Raw genomic sequence first — 23,177 nt, forward strand, 5'->3', positions numbered from 1 at the left:
GCCCCTCGACCCCGGGAGATTTAAGTTGCACCTCGCTAGGGACGTCCTGTGCTTAACTTAGTACCTGGAGGAATTAACCTGGATACTAGCATGTTTTAGACGTTTCTTTTTCCTTGCTTTTTTCTCGTGTATTATACAGACTTTTCCCTCTTAGCTAGTCTTCCGCTGGAGATGGAACACTTGCCTTGGGTGTGGCAGATGCTGGGGCGTGGCAGGTGTGTGTATTTGTGCTAAGCGGCATTGGACCCTTCCAAAAGCTTTCCTAGTTAAGACCTCTATTTTAGTGCGCAGCATTTCTAAGACGTTAGGTTATGTGAGTAAAGGAAATTCCTTTTCAGGGAAAGCAGGGGAGTTGAATTATCTCTTGGCATAATCCTTATCACAATCCAAAGGATCTCAAAATTTGGTTGTTTATGGAAATTTGAACATTAATTAGGTGATATTAAGAATTTATTCTTAATTTGGGGGACTTGCTTTTAAGTAATCCTGTAGAGTGGTGGCAGGTATAGATGAAACAAGATCGACCTTGAGTATTGGGAGATGGTTAACTGGGGGCTCCATTTTATCAGTGCTCTCAAAATTTAATCTGCATACTGTCACCTGGGGATCTTGTTAAAATGCAGATTCTGATTCAGTACATGTGGGTTGGAGCTCAAGATTCTTTACTTCTAAAAAGCTCCCAGCTGATGCTTTGAGTACTATATTTGAGTAGCAAAATATTATGTTAATCTCTTTACTTCTCTGTATATTTGAAATATTCTGTAATAAAAAAGGTTTAAAATAACCTTGGAAGCTCTTTAAAATATAGGCCTCCAAATGATTCAATAGGTCTAGAATGGGGCCCAGGAATTATCAAGGTCCTCAGATGCTACCCATGCAGGTGCCTTGTAGACTACACTTTGAGAAACAAATTAGAAATGCAACCTTTCTCTTTGGGAAACAGCAGAAATACAACCTTTAGCTGATATCAGGATCTTGGTGGTGGTAGTGGCTGAAAGGTGCAGTTTAGTTAGCTGGGACCAATACTCTCTTCATCTAGTATCTGCTTCCCCAGGAAGGAGCTGTGCGAAGAGTCTTTGACCTCTAGGATAGAGATGGTGAGTGTGGGAGTCAGCACTGAGCCCTACCATGCCAGGTGAGTTTGAAAATCAGGCTGGGGATTAATGGAGTGTGGGATGAGTTGGTTTCTGCTTTGATAACTACATTCATACTTCATGTGACCACCATATACTTCCCCACAGGTGGGAGGTAGAGACAGATGAAATTGTCCTACAGCGGCGGCAAAAGCAGATAGATTATGGCAAGCGCACACCTGGTTACCAGTGCTTTCTGAAGCAGGTCCCCAAGTGAGTACAGTTGTGGATAGTCACAACAGGAGTGTCAAGTGGCTTTGGTTCAATGTCAGATGATAAAAATATAGTAGAATCTAAGTGGTCTCACACACTTGCAGCATTACAAAAACAAATTCTCCTGCAATCTAGCCATGAGGTTAATTTTCCAAGATTTTTTTTCAAATGGAACAAGTCATGCATAATATTTTTTTAAAAATCTATCTTAAAAAAACAAAAACCCTCTATTCATGTTTGCTAATGAAATTTTTTTTCTTTCCAATCATTTTTACCTCATGCCTCCAGATGACTTGTCCAACTGCAATATATTTGCCTAATTAAATATATATGTAAGTTTACATACATATATACAACCTAAATGTATGAAAAGGTAGAATGTATTTAAAAAAGGGATGCCAAATACTGTCTTTTATATGTATTTTGACTTCTGAGGGAATTGGAATATTTAATTTACCCTTCCCAGATGAAAGAATATTGGAGAGTTATGAAGTTTGGTGTTTAATCTGATTTGAAGATTTTTTTTCTGTCAGACTGAGGGCATTGATCGTACCTTATTCTCTGAGAGTCCTTAATGAGCTTCCTGATTCACTGTGATAAACAGTGAGCTGTACCCTTTTACCTTGACCTCAGTCTGACTCATATTTGTTGTTGCCAGGGCACAACGACAGCCGGGACTTCATCCTCAAACACCAAACAAAAACAGAAGGTACAGCCGCCGCTCCTGGGATGCCCAGATCAGGCAGTGGAGAAGAGCACTACATTCCTGGGACCCCCCTAGTCAGCCTCTGCAGGGCAAGGGGGCTGAGGGGTATGTGCCCTATTCTTGATTCCTTTCCTGAGTGGTAGACTGGGTCCTACCTCTCCCCATTTTGCAGAGTTTTAACTTTTACTGGTTGGAAAGGGAGAGTCTGAATGAGGTATATGTTCCTCTAACTCTTCTGCCTTCCTAGGCAGGGAATGGAGAGTCTCTTAGAACCAATGGATTCCACCCCTTTGGATGATCTTCTGGATTACTGGCTCCAGCCCCTGGAACCCTCAGAGAATCTGGATGGAGACCAGAAGGGAGGCCAGGTAGTATCCTCTGCTGAAATTCCTCCCTTCCCTGGCGCTGAAGATCCCCACCACTGGTTTTACTTTTTAACTAATCACAGTTACTTATCTGTCCCAGATTTGAGTGGGGTACAAAATACTTAGGGAAAACAAATATCTTTCAGAGGAGCTATTGCTAGGTGCAGGGTCAGACTGAGATGGGGTCTGGTCCATGAGGTCACAATTAAGATGGGGTTTAAGGCAGTATTCCAAGAACAAAAGAAGGAAAATACAGCAGCAGGAAAAAATAGCATGATGTGAGTAAAAAACAAAACAAAACAAAAAACTTGAGAACTAAAAGTGGCATCATAAGAATATTTAATTACAGTTTACAAAGGGGGGAGTTGAACTTCACTGGGGGCTATTTTATACTTGATGAAAGAGGCATAATCTTTTAAAGTGAAGCCTAAAACCTGACATGCAGGGTTTATTTTTTAACTCTCAGTTCCTTTCAATGTTTTGTAAATGAGGCAATGTTAACTTAACCTCTTATACTCAATCATGTAACTTTAGTAAGCATGATTAATAATAAAAAGGAGGATCATCTAGTGGTGAAGACCTAGGGTTTTAGAACCTCAGACTGCTTTTTTAATACTACCTTTGTCTACAACATGGGAAGTCACTTAACCTCTCCAGCCATTTCATTTGTGAAATAAGATTTGTAAGCAAAAATGAGAATACATATTTAAAGTATGTAGCATGATGCCTGGCATATAGTAAGTGCTCCACAATAGCAATTATTGGAAACCATGTCTCCTGTAACTTTATGGCCCCTGCCAGTTCTTTTGTCAGGGGGAAATGTGCAGGGCAAGGAAATGTGAAGTACATCTTCCCTTTGCCCCATTTTCTTGATAAGTACCTAACTTTCCCTTTTCTTTTCCAGTTTGTAGACTTGGTGGCTCCTGACTCCTCCCTTCCCTGGCTCTGTGAAGATGACACACACTGGTTTTACTTTCTAACTAATCACAGTTACTTATCTGTCCCAGACCTGAATGGGGGACAAAATATTTAGGGAAAAGAGATATCTTTCAGGGGACTTGTTGCTTAGTAGTGAGAATTTACTTGCATGACTGCTATTTTCCAACTGATTAAAAATTAAATATAAAATCCTGCCCTACAAAGAGATCACAACACGAATGCATTGTTTGTTTAAAACCTCTTCTTTTCCATGTTTTGCCTATCTCTCTAAACCTTCTTTGGTAGATGAGACTCAAATTTACATAAGAACCAGAAACCATCTAGTTGTTTCCCAACCTCTTCATCTACTAACGTCTTCGTCCACATTCAGTCTCTTCAAAAAGGACTTAAACTTTGGCTGAGGTGGGAGGTAGTGGCAATGATGGCAATTTAATAAAAGGTGATTTATTCTACCTGAAAAGGAAATACAACACCATCAACATATTTTCTCCATCAGCCTGTTTCCTCCCTCACGGTCTTAAGGAAAGTAGTCCAGCCGTAACCACCGTACTCCCCCTACCACCCCCCACGCGAGCTACTGAACCGCCTATGATGTCATAATCACAATCCCATTACCTCATCCTGTTGGGGGGGGCGGTGCGTAGAGGGAGGAGAAGGAGTGAACAGCCCTGGGCCCTCCTCAGCTTTACAAAGTGTTTTGGGTGAGGGCTAATTACAAAACGAAATGGGAACAGCACCCCAACTGTTTTAAGGACTGGGTTTATAAAAGATCGAGCCGATCCGGCCGCTGGAATAAGGGCTCCTGGGACTCAGAGCAGGCCCTAATCGGTGCTGGGACTACACTTCCCAGAAGCCTCCACGCCGCGGACAGGTCCTCTGCTGGGGGAAGGGGGATTCCTTTAGAGAGGCGGCTGCAGAAGGTGGGACCGGAGAGCAGGTGAGAGGGACCTTGGCGAAAGCTTTTACGCGGTCCGAACCTATTAGAGGACTGTACTTGGGCCGGTGTAGAAATGCAGGGCGGAAGCGACAGCTTTGTTTACCTTCGTCGGACACTGCCTCCCCCGCGGGTTTCGTGATATTCCTCTAACTGGGCCGGTTTACCTTCCGTAATATTTTGGAGGGGGCGACTCAATAGTGAGGAAACCGCACTCATCCTTACATCAAAGAGCCGGGCTCCTTCCCGACAGTATTGTCAAAGAAAGAGTTTGAGAGAGAAACAGCGGGAGTCTAGAGCCTTCGCGGACGGTTCAGGGGGGCGCTGTGAACCGGAGAGGTTCCATCACTCTCCTGAGAGGCCCATTGGTTCGCGCCGGCGCCTTTTAAGGGCACCGTGGGGCGAACCGAGCGTTCAGAGCTGCTTCGGCCGCGGCCCTGGGAGCTGAAGGAGCCGCGGTAGGTGGCGGAGGGCAGGTGGCTCTCGGGCCTCGGGGTGGGCACCTCGGCCTCCGCTCCCTCCTTCCCTCTTTCCCTGACCCCAGCCCTGCAGCCCGCGCGGTGTGGCCTCGGTGTCCGCCTCCGCGGGGAGAACACGGGACCCGGTGGGGGAGGGGGTGGCTGAGTGCTAAGTCCCATACCCTCTCCATCCCCTGCGTCCTGAGTTCTCTTCCATGGCCAGATGATGGAAGCTAATGGGGAAGAGGGGAGCAACGAGCCCCCTGAGTGAGCCCTGGCGCCCCCCCCACCACCACCACCGGGGGCCAGCGGACGCCCCATGCCCCACCCCGCGGGGACAGCCAGGGCAACCGAGGGAGAGGTTGAAGACTGAAGGGGGCCTAGCCTTTTGCTTCTTCATCCGAGTGGGGGGAGGGGTTCTTCCCACTTGTCACCCCTATCCCCACCAAAGCCATATGGGGGACGAGCAATCAGGTCCTCACTTACCAGTTCTTCACCTCCCTGCTTCCCTCAGGTTTTCTTTCAGTCTCCCCCAGAGATGTGGGGCTGGGACCTGGGGGAAGGTCCCTAGGGATTGGTGACTCTCCTCCCCCTTAGCCTGACTTGATCCTAGGTTCTCCAGGTTTCATTACAACCTCAGCATCCCTGAAACCCGAATGTCTGGGGTTACTGCCATCCAATAGGAGATGGGGTGAGGGTCCAACCTTTATTTTAGAGGGCCGATGGTGGAGGGAAAGCCTGGATTGAGAGTTGGGCCTGATGGGGTTGTGGGGAGGGCCTTAGCGGCCTGCTGCTCTGTGCAAGGCTGAGCCCCGTGCCAGTTAAGCTGAGAAGTTTTAACTTGTTTAGTGAATGTTCAGGGCTCTCTACCTCCCAAATACACAAAATGGAAGGGGAAGGAAGGCGGCAAGAGAGGGCTTCTTGCACTTTTTTCTATGCCTGCCTGAGAAAGAGGAGGCCCCTCGCAGAGCTGGTTTGCCTTCTTTTGTGTCCTGGTTTGATTCCTTATGGCTTCCGTTCTGTTCCCCCTCTCAGCCTGGCCTGTTTTAGGAAACTCAGGCTGCGAGTATCAGTTGCGTGGTGGTAGTTGCATTGTTCCAATTACCGCCGTGTGTGGCCACATCCCAACAATTAAAATGCAGAAAAATACGAAATCACTCTCTTCACTGGATCCCAGAGAGGGCTGGGAGTTTGCTCTTTGGCCAAATACCTCATGAAAAGCTTGAAAGAGTTTTGCTTCACTCTTTGCTCCTCATGACTGATCAGTCTGAAGCCTGGGGTCTCTGGGGTAAAAGCCTGCACTTAGGTTCCCTCTCTGGTTGATCTTTGAGGGTTGAGTTAAGAAACCAAGAGCAGAAGTTATAGGAGCTGTAGCTTCTCCCACAAGAATATAGGGGAAGCAGCTGAAGGGAGCTCTCAGGAAGCTGGAACTTTGTTCAGGGTTGTAATAATTATGCATGAAAATGATAGTTAACTATAATGATGATTGACTTCTCCCACACCTTTTTTCCAAAAAAACTCTTAAGTATATCCACATGTAGTTCTTTGCTCTTCCGTGTGGCCTGCCTCCCTCTGAGGTAGGAATGGGGTGGGGGTGATTCTCTTTTTTGTAAAAGTAGAAAGTGATCTTGCCCCCAAGGTCATAGAAGTCCTTTTGGGCTTCTCTCAGTTTTCAGGTGATGGAAGTTGATATCTAACCAAATACATAAACCCTGTTGCCTTTATCTTAACGATGTCATCACTTGTGGCATTCTGAGCCTCTGTAGAACGACAAACAGAGTGGTGAAACAGCCTGTGTGGACTCCTGGTTTGTATAGGCCAGATGGTATGCTTTTTACGTTTTGCTATTGTGTGCTGTGCTGCATGTGACAGATTCAGATTATTCAGTCTGTTCTACATGGTAAACTGAGACCCAGAAGGGTTAAGTGATTTGCTGAAACTGCCTCAGCAAATTGGATCAGGATTTTGGTTTCTTGATAGTTTGTTCTACTAGCAAATGTTGCATATACCCTCTGATGAGCTGTCTGCCTGCTGGTCATTTCTGGGAATAAAATAGTAAGGAGACACAGAGGTTAACTTCCCCTCCTCCCCTAAGTAAGGCCCCTCAGGCAATAATATGGCCTTATAGCTTGTTTTCTGGTAGAATTAGTGTGTTTCTACCAAAATTGACCTGAGAAAGAATCTTGATTACTTGTATTCCTGGTCTTTGAGTCAGATCAGGCTAAAAACTTAGTTGAATAAAGTCATAGAGTAGTTGTTTTTAACATCTGTAGAGTTGGGACGTAATTGGAATTACACTGGTATCATTTCCTTATCCTCTTCTCATTTTATAAGAGAATATATGCAGTCTCTGTTGGAAAACTATAACATACCAGTTGGTCAGGCTAAGGAAGAACTTAAAACCTTGTTTACTCTTGTCTGAGGTAGAAAGTCACTCCTATAACCAGTCCTCCTCCCTGTTCCTATTATTATTTCTGTAATTTAGGAGAAGGGTGCCTCTCTTTACTTCTAACTAGAAGATAAAGAAAATATTAGGCTAATGAGAATGGAAGTAACCATTTGTTCATCTCTCTCTTTCACTTGAACTGTTTTCTAAGTGGTGCTAGTATTCTGGGTAGACAGCAAAGCATGACCCAGGTTAGGAGTAGCAAATAGGTTTCAACTTGCTTGCCAACTGCAATTCATTTTACTGGATATCTGGACTGTCAGACTTAGAATGTGTTTGAGGCTATGTGCAGGTTTAGCAGGAAAGAGCTGTGCTTTCTACTGACGTCTGCCAGAGGCCTGGCGTAAGGATGCTGTGGTATGTGTGCCATGCATTTTCCATCTCTGGACCAGGTACATCTCTAATATCACTTGGGGCTGGTCCCTCTGTAATTGGCAGACTCAGCAGGCATGACTGGAGAGGGAAGTCCCAATGGTGCTAGAATGGTGCTGCAGTGGCAGAAGACGGCTCACGAGTGAGGTGTGGAAGAACAACAGGGAAGACATCCATCATTTGCTCCAAAGTGTGCAAGTCAGATCCTGGGGAGAATCATGATAACACTGATCACTGAGCAGCTACAGAAGCAGACTCTGGATGAGCTGAAATGCACACGCTTCAGCATCAGTCTGGTAAAAGACCAGTCTTCCTGCTTCTCCACGACCCCCTCCCCCTTTTTTCAGAGGCTCTTTGTTGGTACTACTTCACCCTTGTCCTGTGCTATATGAGTCATGATACTTGTACTGGAAGAGTCCTAAAAGCTCAAAAAAAAAAAAAAAAAACCCACCCAGAAGGAAAGGGGCAGGGATTTTTCCACTGATAGAGAAGGGACACCAAAACTTGGGTGGAGAAGGGTTTGAGGTATTGGAAGGTGTGCATTATTTTACTCACTAACTTCGGGAAGGCAAGAAGAAGAGAACACTTAGGAGTCCCTAACATCCCTCTAGCCCAGGAATTTCAGGGGTGAGCTGAACAGGGCTTCTTGGAGATCTGTATCCTGAACCTGAATCATGATGGATATTCTCTCTCTTAGCCTTTGCCTGATCATGCAGACATCTCCAACTGTGGGAACCCTTTCCAGCTTGTGTCTGGTAAGGTATTGTGTGTTTGCCTGTGTGTGTGTATGCCCATGCTTCCGTCCACATACTTCTTTCATTGGTTTCCAGTGACTAGGACTAGGTGTCCTGTCTCCACAACTTTCTTGCCAGGGTCACCTCCTGAGATTGGCACTGTCTCTATTTTATATATCATTATGTAATGTTGAGTATTTCCTGGTTTTATGTAGCTCTATGTTATTGCATTGTAGGGATGGACCATAGTTTAATCAGTCTCCTATTAATGCATATTAGGTTATTTCCAAACAAAACCATAGCGAACAGTCTTGTACCTGTGTCATTTTGCACATGTGAAAATGCGTCTGAGGCATAAATTCCTAAATTATGAATTATTCAGTAAAGGGCCCGTGATCATGGGGCATCTGGGCGGAGCTGTCACTGTTGTACAGCAGAACTCTGGCCCATGCTGCTAGGCTGCTGTGCAGCTCATTCCCTTTTCTGGGATACCTGGCAAGGGAGGTCAATTGTCAAAATCATCTTCATTCAACTTCTTCCTCTGACTTATTAAATACTTGCTGTGCAGTATATACAGAACAGGACATATGGTCCCTGTCCTCTTAGAGGTTAGCAGGGGGCAGAACTGTTGACCAAAAATGTGAAGTGTAGATTTCCTCCATTGTCAAGTATGACTTCATATACTTATTAGTTGTTCCAAATGTCTAGCCCCTGCAGAATTACAGTCAGCTAGCCAGAGAAACTTGGAGTAGGCCCTATGTCCTTTAATGAGCTGCGTCCTAAAAGTTAGGGTTTTGGTTAGAAAGTAGTGAGAATTATTCTTTTTAGTCCACTTCTTCCACCACTCAGTTTCCCAATCTATTTGGACTTGAGAGCAGGCCTAGGAGAAGGGAATCAATGTACCCAAGCAAGGTTCTACCATCAAAGGGCTTTTGATACATGGGAAAGGGGAAAGGCTAAGGAAGGGAGAACATAGGCCTTCTTTTCACAACCTCAGACTGTGGGGTTGGGGAGCAAAATAGGTCTCAGTTGAGTGGAGTGAGGGATGAGCAGGGCACACTGCACACACACGTTTATTTTTATCATTTTACCTTTGAGAGGGAGTGGCAAGGCACTACATGAGTATATTTTCAGTTTCACGTGGTTCCTCATAATGGAGGCAGAATAGCATGGTGGTTAAAAAACCTAGCCTTAGAATCAGACAGACCTGGGTTTGAATCCTGCTTTGGTCATTTGATTGCTGCTGACTTTGGGCAAATTACTACACTTTCGTTATCTATGAAATGGGCATAATAATAGTACCTACTTCATGAGGTTTTGGGAAACCTCACATAAAGTGCTCAGTTACATTGTGGAGCACCTAGTAAGCTCTTAGAAGTATATTAACTATCATTAATACTATTTTTATTATGCATGCCTTCCAGAAGGTGCTTCCTGGAGGGGCCTGCCTCGCTGTTCCTGTGCAGAGTTCCAGGACAGCCTCAACCTCAGCTACCACCCCTCAGGCTTGAGCCTGCACCTCAGACCACCAAGCCGGGGAAGTTCCCCACCAGAGCAGCCCCTCTCCCAAGTCCTAAGCCCTGAGCCCCCTGACCCAGAGAAGCTTCCTGTGCCCCCTGCCCCTCCATCCAAGAGGCACTGCCGCTCACTCTCAGTGCCCGTGGACCTGTCTCGCTGGCAGCCAGTGTGGCGGCCTGCCCCCTCCAAGCTGTGGACTCCCATCAAGCACCGAGGCAGTGGTGGAGGGGGTGGGCCGCAGGTGCCTCACCAGAGCCCCCCGAAGCGGGTCTCCAGCCTCAGGTTCCTCCAAGCTCCCAGTGCCTCTTCTCAATGTGCCCCAGCCCACAGACCCTGCAGTCCCCCTTTCTTCAGCCTGGCCCTGGCCCAAGATTCCTCTCGACCCTGTGCTGCCTCCCCCCAAAGTGGCTCCTGGGAGAGTGATGCTGAATCCCTGTCACCTTGCCCACCCCAGCGCCGCTTTTCCTTGTCACCCAGCCTGGGCCCACAGGCAAGCCGCTTCTTGCCCTCTGCCCGGAGCTCCCCTGCATCCTCCCCAGAGCTGCCCTGGCGACCTAGAGGCCTCCGAAACCTTCCCAGAAGCCGCTCACAGCCTTGTGATCTGGATGCCCGAAAAGCTGGAGTCAAGCGGCGCCACGAGGAGGACCCCCGGCGGCTGCGGCCTTCCTTGGACTTTGACAAGATGAATCAGGTGGGACCAGCCAGACTAAGGAAGTTTGGATGGGAGCAGAGGGGCTTTGTTCTTTCACTTTTGGGCTGCCCTAGTCCCATGCTTTCCTGGCAGGGCCACCCCTAGAGCTCCTTTCCGTCTGAGCTTCACTAGGGCAATGTACCATCCCAGTTTGCCCAGGACTGTCTTGGTTTTAGCACTGAATTCTGAAGTCCCATGGTCTGTGAAACTTCTCAGTCCTGGGGGTTCCAAAGAAACTGGGGTGAGACCCATGTTAAACTTTCCAACAGAGACCCCAGATTGTCTTGCTAGAGGCACTTTCCCTCCTCTCAGAATGCATAAGCCATTAAATGCCATTATCTTTGCCCTGCCCCTCCTCCTCATGCTCAAGGCTGGTTTTGCCACTTGCCCTTCACTGCTTTGAGTGCGTCTGGGAGAATTTAAAACAGGCTGCTGCAACATTCATCTGTTCAGCAAATGTTTTTGACTTCCCAGTGTGAGTGCAGTTGTCTTAAGCACTTGCCCACTTTTTTATATTCTTCCTTCCAGACCACTGGGTCACAAACCTCTCTGAGAACTTAAACACTTATTCACAGAGTCAGCCATCCAACCAGTCAGCAAACATTTACTGAATACCTGCTATGTACCAGGCTCTGACTAGGCCCTGGCAATACAGCAGTGAAATAGGCAGATGATATTCCTGCCCACATGAAGCTTATAAATGAGCTTCTAATCTTGAATCTGATAGAAACTATGGGCTCTTTCCTCAAAGAAATGTACATGTACACTGAATGTTTCAAATTTTATCAGGGGTTCATAAACCTCTCCCTAAAGCCTGGGACTCCTGCCTTCTATAGTAACTAGGAACACTTTGAAATACAGTTTGAGCCAGAGTGCTCTGGGATGTTAGTATTTTTATTTGCCTTTTTAACTTTGTTGTTTGTTTGACAGAAACCATACTCAGGAGGTGTCTGTCTCCAAGAAACAGCCCGGGAAGGCAGCAGCATCTCTCCACCGTGGTTCATGGCCTGTAGCCCTCCACCCCTCTCTGCTTCCTGCAGCCCCATTGGGGGTTCCTCCCAGGTGCTGAGTGAGAGCGAAGAAGAGGAGGAAGGGTCCGTGCGGTGGGGGCGGCAAGCGCTGAGCAAGAGGACACTGTGCCAGCAGGACTTTGGGGACCTGGACTTGAACCTCATTGAGGAGAACTAAAACTGAGAGGCTACTTCCTGGGGCCACACAGACTGACTCTCTTATGGCTACTAACAAGTGTCGAGGCCCCAAGTCTGGGGACCCAGCCTGGGAATGGGGGTGAGTTGAGGGCTCCGACTCAGGGCAGCCGGAAATCTTCTCGCTCCAGGAAGCTCGACCATGCCGAGAGACTGTCCAGGACAAGATAAACAGAGCTGGTGGCGGGAGGGACAGCCCCAGAGCAGACCCTTCCCATGGCGGCCCTGAGTGTGAGTATCCCTGCCACCAAGAAAGCAGTGGGCAGGGAAGGAAGGGGTCTGCTGACCCCAGCTCGGGGAATTTCACTAGCCCCTTTGCTTCAAAGGGCACTTGTGTCTTAGAATTTGGCCAGGGTGGGGGGTTTCACTCAGCCTCCTAGGAGAAATTGTGTGAGAGAGTGTGTGTGTGTGCATGGGAGTATACTTGAGGAAAGGTGTGTTTGCGTAGCCTTAGAGAAGGAAGGCAGTTGCTCCTTAACAATAGAGCATCATGATACCCCCAGGATCTTGAGTTTTCACAGGATAGTGAGTTTGTTCTAGGAGTCAGAAGGAGGGCACCAAGTTTTTCTTTTTTCTAAGTAGCTCTAGAACCACGCTTATAATCCATAAGCACTACTGGTTCTGCAAAGGATTCTGTTTGGGGGTACTGCAGGGTCTCTTTAAGTGCTGTGACCTCAGCCAATGGTCTTTTCCTCAGGCCCACTCCCCTCCCCTAGATAGATTTAGTATTGGGGCTGGAGAGGGCTCTTCACATTGATTCTGAGCTGGCCTTTTTTTCTTATCAGATTGCCTAGGCTGTATACAACCTGCCTCTCACTCTAAGTAGATGCAAGCACATGTGGGTAACTGAGGCAGGGTTGAAGGGCTTCATCTCTTTCTTTCCCTCCTTACTTACAGTTGGGACCTTTTTCCCCTCACCCTTTGACCTTCGATGCATTTGGACTGCTGACCATTTAAAAGCAGCCTGTAATTGCTTCTTTTGTAAAGCAAGCAACCTCCCTTTACTTTAGCTGTTTGACTATTTGGATTTTCACATATTGGGCTTACCCAGAGTGGAGCGCACCTCTATAGGGCTGTGGTTGACACTGGGTAGACATCTGCATCTGTGTTGTGTGTGTGGTGTGGCTGACCAGTAGGTGAGTATTCCTGCGTGTGTGAGTTAAGCCACTCCCAGGCTGGTGCTCTCCTCCTGTGCCCAGTGACTGCCCAGTGGCAGCTCCAGCTGCCCTTCACTCCCACCTGCTGCCAAAGTCCCTGTGCTAATGGGATTACAAATACAAAAAGTGGAAAAAAAATTTTCGTAAACTTTGTTTTATATTAAAAAAATCCATAAGTCTGTGTGTGTGTTAAACATGAGGTCCTGCCTCTGTGGCTGTGTTTGAAAAAATAAAGTTTTATTAGAATAATCCATTTTCCCAAGCAACCTTGTGTTCTGCAGTGTCTTCTTCCTTTCTCCACAAAGAAAGGCAAGGAGAAAGCAGAGAGAGGGCCACCTAACTCTTCCAGCCCCTTCCTCTATGCCATGGTTGGGCCTTTGCTCTTTGAGGGCAGTAACTGGTCCCTAGGCCCTTTGGGGCCACAGCAGTCATATCCTTGAGGCCCAGGCTTCTGTTAAGGTTTTGGATATTTACAGCAGTCTGATTTTATCTGTGTTTCCCTGGTACTTACACCAGCCTCCTCTGCTGTTTTTGGTTTGTTTAAAGATTTTTATTTATTTATTTTTAGAGAGAATGGGAAGGGAGGGAGAAAGAGGGAGAGAAACATCAATAGGTTGCCTCTTGCACATCACCAACTGGGGACCTGGCCTGCAGTCCAGGCATGTACCCTGACTGGGAATCAAACCAGTGACTTTTCAGTTTTCAGGGACAACACCCAACCTACTGAACCATATCAGTCAGGGCTCTGCTGTCACTCTCACTTCCACCAGGTTGAAGTGAAGTATTAACGTATTCTAGCTCCCTGAGAATGCTTGATGGTGCAGGCAGGGACTTGTCTAGATTGGTTTGTAGGCTTTGGGAAATAGAAGGCAGGATGGTAGACTTGACCAGAAATCTTTAAAAAATTTTTTTTTAATTTATTGATTTTTTAAATAGAAACATCGATTTGTTCCACCCATTTATGCATTCATTGGTGGGTTCTTGTTTGTTCCCTGACCAGGGATTGAACCCAAAACCTTGGTGTATTGAGATGACACTCTAACCAATGAGCTGCCTGGCCAGGACAGGAATCTCTTTTTTAAAAAAAGTTTTCATGTGTTATGTACTGGAGAGGCAGAGATTTAGTCATCAGATTCAGATTCTAAAGACCTAGGCAATTTCTGCATCCTAAAAATAATGCTTTTGTAAAATCCTACCAAGCAGAGCTTCTTTTTTGCCCTAGAAGATGGTACTTTTTCCCTAATGCTTCAATTTGGAATGTTCATTTGATGAAAGAAGCTGTGTGGCTCACTTTCTTTAGACCTTTCTATTACACCCTTTCTTCTCCCTACGTTAGCATTCTTCTAATGTGTGTGGGTGAACTGTAGTTGCTTAGAGCTCCAGGCAGGAGCCTCTGTCCCTAAGGCATAGCCTTTCTTTACCAATTTGGTGCTGACTTGCCAGGCAGCAAGAAGAGTCAAGTTGCTTAGCCTTCGTCCCAGTTTCCTGCTTCAAATTGGTGGTATTCATCATTGAATACCAATGAAGTGTGCAAGTGGACAGGATTGGCCTGACTACCTGGAGCAAGAAACTTGTGTGTTTGTGTGTTCATGGTGCAGGGAGGGAAGAAGTGGGGTGCAGGGGGAAGTGGGGACCACCTGGCTGGACTCCTGAATGGGAAAGAGCAGAAGGTTGAGCTAGGGGAAGGGGATGTTAGGGTGGGTGTAGAGACAGGAGGGGAAAGTGGGTCCAGATGGACAAAAACCTTTGAGGGGATGAAAATACACTCTTAAAGGAGTGGGAGTTGTCACCCGCTGTAGAAACAAAGGGAGGGGCTTGGGGGAGTGGGGCAATATGGCTTGTAGGTAAAGAAGCTCACCATTATAGGTTTTTTCCTTCAAAACTGCTGTTTCATCTGTTTCAGCAGGGGTAAAATTTGAACATCAGAAATAACTCCCACCAACCATTTTCCTTCTGTTCAATTTGTTTGTTGGTTTTGTCTACTGTTTATTTACTATAAGGTCAAATGTGATTTCCTTTACCATTCCTAAAGTCCTGCTGATGCATGAAAGAATATAAACTACCTGAGGGCAAGGATTTTTTTTACATTTAGTGCTGTGTCCTCAGCACTCTGAGAAGTTACTGGCACATGAAAAGTGCTTGCTGTATTTGTTGAATTAACTTTCCATATTTGCCTTTCCAGCCCTGAGTTTAGGCACATTTCTACCTCTGATGCTGTGAGAAGCTAGCTCTGAACACAAGTAATAGAGCTCCACATGAAAGAAAATTCCAGTGGAGAATGTTGATAGGAAAGGTGCAAGGCAGCTAGATCCTATATGGATTCACCCTTGTTCCCCTGCTACTAACTACAACTGGCGGGCCATGTGCTTTAAGAGGTGTCTCTTGGCTCAGGAAAATATTCTTAGGCCTCAGGTTGGATATGGAAAATGGAAATTCCAAGGAAATGTTTCCTTGGTACTCTACAGGGTTAGTTCTAGACTCACTTTCCTAGGTGTTTTGTACTTTTACTAAAGCCAATAGTTGGTGCCTACTGTCTACCCTCTATCCCTAATCTTTGCTACAAGCCAAGTAGGTCAAGGGTAAAGATAAGGTTATGGACAGATTACTGGGTAGGCACTTTGTCATGAAGAAGGAACCAGTTACTGCTCTTTCCTGTTTGTAGGGCAGATCTATGAAAGAAATAGTTGCTTTTAGGGTAACAATCATGGATTGTTACTAGACCCCTTTATCTTCCTGGTTTGTATACTCAGTCTATGCATGGAACCTGTGCTAGTCTCTGACATTACCAACATTAAAGATTGAAGTTTCCCATTGCCTGGTGTGAAAACAACCTAAGCAAAAAATTCCATTCTCTCTCCACTACACCCCCTTTTCTAACAGGAGCTATCAATCTCCCACATTTAATGAGAATTTAGATTGAAGTGGTGGAGTTTTCTTTGTCCATAGTCCCACTACTTCCATGGTAAGATGAGGTGCCATTACTGAACCAAATAAAGTAATGTGTTTGTTTCTTTCCAATTCCCTTAAAAGTTAAGAAACACGTACACTTAATAACATTGGCAGACTTGGAAGGGGAAGAGGCTCAGTGGGTTTAAGTCAGAATACCAAGATGCTGGAAGCTCATTGGCCTTCAGCCAGTGAAAGAGTGGCATTATTACATCCAATGGATATAACGCATTAATTGGAAAGGAACCTGTGAAGTCATGGTAGTAGTATAGAATGAGGTGGTAACATGTTATGGGGCAGTGAAAAGATGGTCCAATGGACTAACAGGGAGGAAGTTTCCTAAAAGACAATGACAGGGCAGTACATGTTTTCAGGATAGGAAATCAATAGGTATTGGAGTGCTAACCTCTCAGCTCAAAACATTCACTTTCTGGGTACCTTGCCCCTCAGTCCCCCACCCCAGTAAGCTTTGGTATCCAACAATGGTAAGCTAAAACCTTCTCAGATAGGGGACCTCCAGAATGAAGGTTGGGACTAGGGTGGTGCCCTGGAGGACTGCAGGACCCGCCCAGTTCCCCACCCCTGCCAAAACTGCAATTCCCCTCCTTGTCGCGGGGGGCACTGCAGGCCCCGGGGAGGTTGGGGCGGAGCGCTCCGAGGGGCCCGGAGCTGCCACCCCGCTCCGGAGCGCGGGGGGCGCTGTGCCGGGGCCCGGGCTGCAGCTCCGCTCCCGGCCACCGGGGGCGCTGCGCGGCGCCGGTGGTTGGTGGTGGCTGTTGGGGGGGTGGGGGGGAGCCGCGGCCGCGGGTGGTGCGGAGGGAGGCCTTGCGGGCGGATCGGGTGCTCGGCGGCGAAGGTGGTGGGAGGCGGCGGGCGGGAGCACGGGTCCGGCCGGCCCTGGCGATGGCGGACGCAGCGGCCTCCCCAGTGGGCAAGCGGCTGCTGCTTCTGTTCGCGGACACCGCGGCCTCGGCTTCGGCCTCGGTGCCCGCGGCGGCGGCGGCGGCGGCAGCGGCGGCGGGAGGAGATCCGGGGCCTGTGCTGCGCACTCGGGCCTGGAGGGCCGGCACGGTGCGGGCCATGAGCGGGGCGGTGCCCCAGGACCTGGCGGTGAGTGACGGCCGAGGCGGGCACTCGAGGCCGGGGCTGCGGGGCCTGAGGGCGGCCTCCCCGGGGGCCTTTGTGAGGGGGCGGTGGGGTGGGGGTGACCCAGTTCCGCGCCCCCAGATCTCCTCAGCGCCCCCCACCGGCTCCTCAGCACCCCGAGTTCTGGCCGGCATGGCTTCCGCCTCGGGGTGCGCGCCCCGGTTTCCCCCGGGGGGGTGGCCAGGACGCCAGAAGCTGCTGCCTCCACCCGGCAGGCCCCGCCTCCTGAGCGACCCTTTTTCAGCACCCCCCCCACCCGCCCCCCAACACGCCTTCGGACCTGGCTCTCGAACCCTGGGCCCCAGGGCTCCTCAGAGTTTGGCTGGTGCTGCCGCTGCCCCCTGGAAGACGCGGACCTGTAATCCCCAGCCTCTCCCTGGAGACCTGCGCCCTGTTCCTTTCCTCCCGCAGCCCCGAGTGGGGCGGGAATGTGGGCAGTGGTGAACGGCACGGCGGCTGCAGTTGGAGCTGCTCGGGGCTTTTTTTTTTTTTTTAATCTGGCAGTTACTTCCTCCTTGTCTGAGCCGGGCTCGGCCTGGCGGTCTCCAGAAAGACCAGCTCTCGGGACTCTGTCGGGCTCCGCTCTCTCTGCCCTTCTGGGTGACAGGAGATGCAGTTGTGACTGTTTTTGATAACTTTGAGATCTGTCTTAGCAGCTGAATGGTGGTGCTTTTTTGCTCTCAGGTTGTCTACTCCCCCAGCTTTGGGAGAGGTTTTGTTTTGAAACTTTGCGTTGGGGTTTAGTCGCTTGTGAATACTTTGCCTTGATGTATTTTGTAATTTTAAAGTTGTTCAGTAATAGAATTTAACTAGCATTTAGGACCATGATGTGCTATTTTTGTTATGTGGTGGCAAAAATACTGTCTTTGAGCTTTGGCAAGCCTCTTGAGTTCCTCATTCTGATAGCGGCCCCAGCTTCTCTGTTGAGATAAGGCTATGAAAAATAGGATTCTTTCGGAATGTAATAGATCAGCAGGTAGAAGGTAAATTTTCTTGGTGAACTTGTTTCTGCAGATTTTATTTGCTCTAAAGGCGGATGCAATTCTTGAGATTTAATAGTAACATTGTAGGTTTCTGTTACTAATTTTTATGTTGATCAGCTATGTTAGGCAACCCCCCACGCCCAATATGCAAGCTTTATGGGTTGATTTGTGGCCCCTTTAGGCTTTGCTTCTGCTGCATGCTTCGTTTGCTTTGGTCTTTCTCCATGCTACCTAAGAAAAGGCTGCTTGGACGTTTATGAGGCTTCAGTGAAGCAAATTTGGAAAAGAGTATCAGGAATATAAGGGTGTGAGGAGGAGGATTAAGGAAATTTACATTTAAATTCCTCTGTGCTTTCTTTAGAAGATTGCTTTCTAGGTTGAGATAGGGGAGAGCTGTCCTTCTTAGATCCAGTAATTTACCCCTTTGAATGCAAAACATACTTAAGATCCACCATTGTATGCAAACTTTGACCAGAGGCCTAGCTTTTCATTCCGAATTTTACATTCTAGTTGTTTCCTCCATTACATGAATTGCTAATGAGCTCTGCACCTGAAATGGCTACCCATTCACTTTGTTGTTTGCTGGGCTCCCTACGGCAGGGGTTTGTGAAACTCATTGAGAAGCTGGACACCTCTTAAGCTAAATACTGAATAATTTTACTCTTGGGCCCATGGAATTCGTTTCTCAGACCAAGTAAAAAGTTGCAGCGATTCTTAGATATTGAAGTCTTGCATGGAGCTGTATGCATATAGAAGCAAAGGCAAATTTGGGTTTTGAGAATGCACTATGCTTGTATGTATAGCAAGGGACTTGAGGACACAGCCACAACAAAACCTAGAGCCTTTAGAATTTTCACCAGCTTGCAAAATTGCTCAAGAATTGCTGTTGCTGTGATGAGGTTCTGTTAATGACAATGACTAGTATAGGGTCAGAATTGGCCGTTTATTTCCCTTTTTTATTAAAGAGCTTTCCTTTGGACCTTAGACATGTGGGCCTTTCCAATTTGCACCACACACCGTAGTAAACACAACCGTCTTCCAATCAAAAGTGTTCTTCCTGTACTCAAGGGTGGAGTTTGCAAGCAGCTGGCCTGTGATTGGGCAGATCTTCATTCAGTTATGTTTAAGATGTTTTCAGGCATGCTTGGTTTTGAGTAATGCATAGCAGGGCGCCCCCTGTTAAGGATGAGTAATTGAGGGTTGGATGAATGAGTTTTTGAAGTGATTGAAAATACTTCTCAATATTAGGTTCCATTAATGTTCTCTTTCTTAATTCGGAAATCTTTCAAAATATAGTCCTGACCCATTTAATAAACACATTTTTGGGAAAACAGTATCAAAGCTGTGTGCTACCTTAAAATGAAATTTGAAGAAAAGGAAAGTCAGGATCCTGTTTGGGAGTTTCGTTGATAAGGGTTTAATAGGTGAGCATCTTCATCATCAAAGCCATGCTGACAACTGCTAAGATTTTTAGATTAAGTAAGAAAACATCCGCCCCCATGGAAGAGTGGCTTTCTTTATATTTCAAAATAAGCCCTTTTTTTTTTTTTTTAGTCTTGTTGCGAAATTAGCTTAACATGTGTTTCACTCTTCTTAGTTTCCTCTTTGTGTTCCTAAATCATTATTGGTCCATGTAAGTTGCATAGACCTTGAGACCTTCACAGATGTTGGTATGGTTGATTTTTTTTAAAGAGACCCAAAAAATTGGATTTTCCTTTTACTGTTATAAAAGCAAAACTTACATTTTGCGAAATGTCAGCCAAAAATATACCAGAAAAGACAGTGATAATCATCCTTAACCAGCTCCCTCTTATCAAAGAAGTCTTTGCTCATCTTTCTTAATACTAGTACAAAAAATATAAAAACATTCATTCGAGGTTGCTTTTTTTTTAAGCAAATGGCATACTGTACACTATCTACAGTCTGCTCATTTTCTTTTTTCCATTTATCATTACATCATAGGCATCAGTACCTGTAGATCTTACTCATCTTTTTAGATAACTACATTATATTCCATGGCTGTACCATAATTTATTCATTTCTTCCTCCCTTACAATAGATATTCAAATTATTTAATTTTTTGGCACTACACACAGAATTGTGATTATTATACTTGTACATTCCTCTTTGTGTAATCATGGTTTTTTGTTTCTGTATTTCAGCCATCCAGGAATAGGATTGTTAGGTTAAGGAATATATGAGTCGTGTGTATGTACTTTTTATTAGGTAATGCCAGGTTATTTTCCAATAAGATTATAGTATTTCATGCTCCCACCAGCAGGGAATGCATGCAATGACTGTGTCCCCTAACCTTTGCTATCACAGGTGTCTTCTTTGTCGTTTTTGCCAATCTGATGGGTGAAAAATACCATATTTTGCAGTCTATAATGCACACAAAAACATGGGTACGCATTATACATGGGATTATTGTTCCCATTGTTATGCCCATGGTATGTAATCATTATACTCATGTACAGTGTGCATCCTTGTTTTTCCCTGAAAGATTTGGTCAAAAAGTGTGGATGATACACGGCAAAATACGGTAATATGTAGCATTTTTATGATCACTAGTGTTTTTTATGTTTATTGGCCTTTTACATTTCTTATGAGTTATTTACACCTGTCTTTTGCCCAATTGAAAAAATGAGAGCTGTCTTATCACTGTATACAACTTGTATGTATTAGTGATATTAATCCCTTTGCCTGTGCAGTGTATTTGCAATTGTTTCTCTAATTTGTCTTTTGACTTTGTGTATGGGTTGCTCTGCCACATGGAAAAAGAAATTTTTAAAAAAACATCACTCTTAATAGCTTCTTGGTTTGCTTGCTTGGGAAGAGCTCCCCCTTCTTGAGCCTAAATAAATATTCTTCAAGTTTTCTTTCTAATATTTTCATGTATTTATTTTTACCTTTAGATCTTTGGTCCATATACAATTTTATAAATGACATGTGGAAGGGGTTCTAACTTTTTTCCTACAGTGTAACCAATTATGGCAGCATCAGTTTTATTAAGTAAACTATCCTTTACTTACTGTATGGTAGAATTAAGTGATGCTTTTGGGAGCATTGATTTGTTCTGAATGTTTATCTTAGCTATCCAGAACTTACAAGAAGAATAAAAGCGTATCTGCCTTATTTTTTATTTCCTAATCTTTCATTTTTATCTGGGAGAAAAGTGGACTCTAAAATATTCCATTCCTTTGATCCAAGATAATGTAATAATTATAGCAGTGTTGAGCTAGTACCATGTTTCTTCTACCTGGGAGTCTTCCAACAGGAGTGAAAGCATATCCGCCTTATTTTTTTAAATTAATTTATTTTTGTCTCATCCTCCAGCCTTTCCTCTTTGTCTCAGTTTAGGTGGCCTTTCAAATAAATACCTCTCTACTTTGTTTCTAGTTATCTAATAACGATAGTCACGTCCAGGATAGTACATTTGCAGTGTGCAGTCTGTCAATATTTATTCTCAACCTGTGTTCAAACAAACAGAGCTTCAGCCCTAATTGAAATGGGAGTTTATGGCTTTTAGTAATCATCTTTAAATGCCCTTTTCTTGCCTATAATTCCAAAAGTTAAATATCTGAGTGATAAATGATGATATGCTCTGTTTATTAAAGTAAATAGAATATGTTTTTGTGGATCAGTGTATGATTTAGCAAACTTTAAATAAAATGAGATTTTACAAAGGAATATTTAACATTTAAGTCTGAACTCCTCTAAGCACACTTTTTATCTTAATTCTCTTATTCTCTTACAGCAGGGGGTCTGTTTTGAAACACTGAGACGCCATTGAGTTTTTCAGGCACTCAAGTGCTTTGTACAGTTTTTTTTTTAAGTTTGTCTTATATATGTGTGTGTAATTTTTAATAGTTCTTTGCTATTTGTTTTTATTTGTCTTTACATTCTATTTGTTTCACACATTATGCCTTGGTCATTTTGTCCAGTGTCCTGTCCTCTCCCTTTCAGATCTAACACAGTCAGATCCTTCCTCTTAATTACCCATTTGTTTCTAAGAGTTTTGCTTCACTAACTCCCCACCTGCCAAGGGTTTCTTTCTTTCTTTAGTACTCATTTCCTTGGTTCTCATCTCCAACTTGTTCTGGTTGATTTAGTTTCCCCTCCTCAATGGTGGGTAAGTAACATGGCATTTTCTGTTAGTGATTTTCTCAACAGCTGGGGTGGGCTCCTGTAGGCTTTGCTTCCTCCAGGCCTAGGGGACACAACACCTGTTGCTGCTTCTCAGTTTTCCACTGCCTTTGACAGGTTGGTGGTTTTTAAGCCCCCCTCCCCCGCTCCACTATCCCTACTGCTGGAGTGTCTTTTACCCTCATCTATGGATGGGTAAAACCTTCTATGTTTGTTTAGTAGTAACTCATATAATGTGGCCTGTCCGTTTTGCAATGACAGAAATTCATTTTTATCTGTATCTTCAAGGGTAATCAGGCCCTAGGGGACTGTCTCACTAACCAAAGTCTCTAGAGACTGATTTGTAAGTCCATGCGTAAGGTTATTAATTTGCAGAGGGAAAAATATACCTATCCAGAGATGCCCCCTGCTGGTCTACTCAAGAGACCAAATTACAGATAAGAAGGATCCTCTGTGTGCAAAGAAATCAGGCAAGAAAAATCGGGTGTTGCCAAAAGAATATTTATAGCAAGTGGCCCTGATTTGGTGATCCTCCACTTTCAGTACTTTCATGTTGCCATTGCTTCATTCCCACTTTACCGTTTGCTTTTAATGTTGTCATCCTTCAAAATCCTGTAAAGAGAAAGGAAAGCCTTTCTATTCTAGTTTCCACTGTTTCTGTAAAGCCTTTCTGAATTCACACTGTGTCATTCTTTTTTTCTTTGCTCCTGGAGCATTTTGTGGATCTTTTGGAATTTATCTGATTTTTTTTAAAAGATTTTATTTATCTATTTTTAGTGAGAGGGGAAGGGACGGAGAAAGAGAAGGAGGGAAACATCAGTTGGTTGCATCTCGCAGTCCCCCAACCTGGGGTCTGGCCCACAACCCAGGCATGTGTCCTTGTGCCATGACTGGGTATTGAACCTGCAACCTTTTGCTTCACAGGGTGGTGCTCAATCCACTGAGCACACCAGCCAGGGCCTTATATTTTCTTGTTAATAGATAGATAACAAGATATTTAACTTATTTCCCTTAAAAGATTGTAAGTTCATTAAGAGCAGGAAGCCCATGCATTTTTCTATTATTATTTTAAAAGACCACACCTG

General features: G+C 45.4%; 3 protein-coding genes across 7 annotated transcripts in view; all 3 read left to right on the plus strand.

The window, feature by feature from the left end:
* The first annotated feature begins 10 nt into the window (after window positions 1–10).
* Window positions 11–3,817, plus strand: LOC118497855 (oocyte-specific histone RNA stem-loop-binding protein 2-like). 2 transcript variants are annotated; one of them, XM_036013781.1, is made up of 6 exons: window positions 11–215; window positions 1,040–1,135; window positions 1,242–1,346; window positions 2,005–2,157; window positions 2,300–2,420; window positions 3,322–3,817. In XM_036013781.1, the coding sequence occupies exons 1-6, from the start codon at window positions 172–174 to the stop codon at window positions 3,448–3,450; spliced, it is 648 nt and encodes a 215-aa protein (XP_035869674.1). In that variant the 5' UTR covers window positions 11–171; the 3' UTR covers window positions 3,451–3,817. The 2 variants fall into 2 exon arrangements, with proteins under 2 accessions (XP_035869674.1, XP_035869675.1); XM_036013782.1 differs by having other exon boundaries at window positions 1,055–1,135.
* A 187-nt stretch (window positions 3,818–4,004) lies between these two features.
* On the plus strand, window positions 4,005–13,122 carry FAM53C (family with sequence similarity 53 member C). 2 transcript variants are annotated; one of them, XM_028527235.2, is made up of 5 exons: window positions 4,005–4,293; window positions 7,633–7,862; window positions 8,264–8,321; window positions 9,725–10,509; window positions 11,440–13,122. In XM_028527235.2, the coding sequence occupies exons 2-5, from the start codon at window positions 7,785–7,787 to the stop codon at window positions 11,695–11,697; spliced, it is 1,179 nt and encodes a 392-aa protein (XP_028383036.1). In that variant the 5' UTR covers window positions 4,005–4,293; window positions 7,633–7,784; the 3' UTR covers window positions 11,698–13,122. The 2 variants fall into 2 exon arrangements, with proteins under 2 accessions (XP_028383036.1, XP_028383035.1); XM_028527234.2 differs by lacking the exon at window positions 4,005–4,293 and adding an exon at window positions 4,512–4,748.
* Window positions 13,123–16,661: 3,539 nt separating this feature from the next.
* The window catches only part of KDM3B (lysine demethylase 3B), a 58,475-nt gene continuing 51,959 nt past the window's right edge, over window positions 16,662–23,177 (plus strand). The window contains exon 1 of one of the 3 annotated variants that reach the window (XM_028527844.2): window positions 16,662–16,927. In XM_028527844.2, coding sequence (XP_028383645.1) covers window positions 16,721–16,927 — 207 coding nt within the window. In that variant the 5' untranslated portion in view covers window positions 16,662–16,720. Of the gene's footprint in view, window positions 16,928–17,258; window positions 17,404–23,177 lie in introns of those variants that run through there. The other 2 variants (XM_036014132.1, XM_036014131.1) reach the window with 2 other exon arrangements.

This window comes from Phyllostomus discolor, chromosome 13, assembly GCF_004126475.2.
Source record: "Phyllostomus discolor isolate MPI-MPIP mPhyDis1 chromosome 13, mPhyDis1.pri.v3, whole genome shotgun sequence".
Taxonomy (NCBI): Eukaryota; Metazoa; Chordata; class Mammalia; order Chiroptera; family Phyllostomidae; genus Phyllostomus; species Phyllostomus discolor.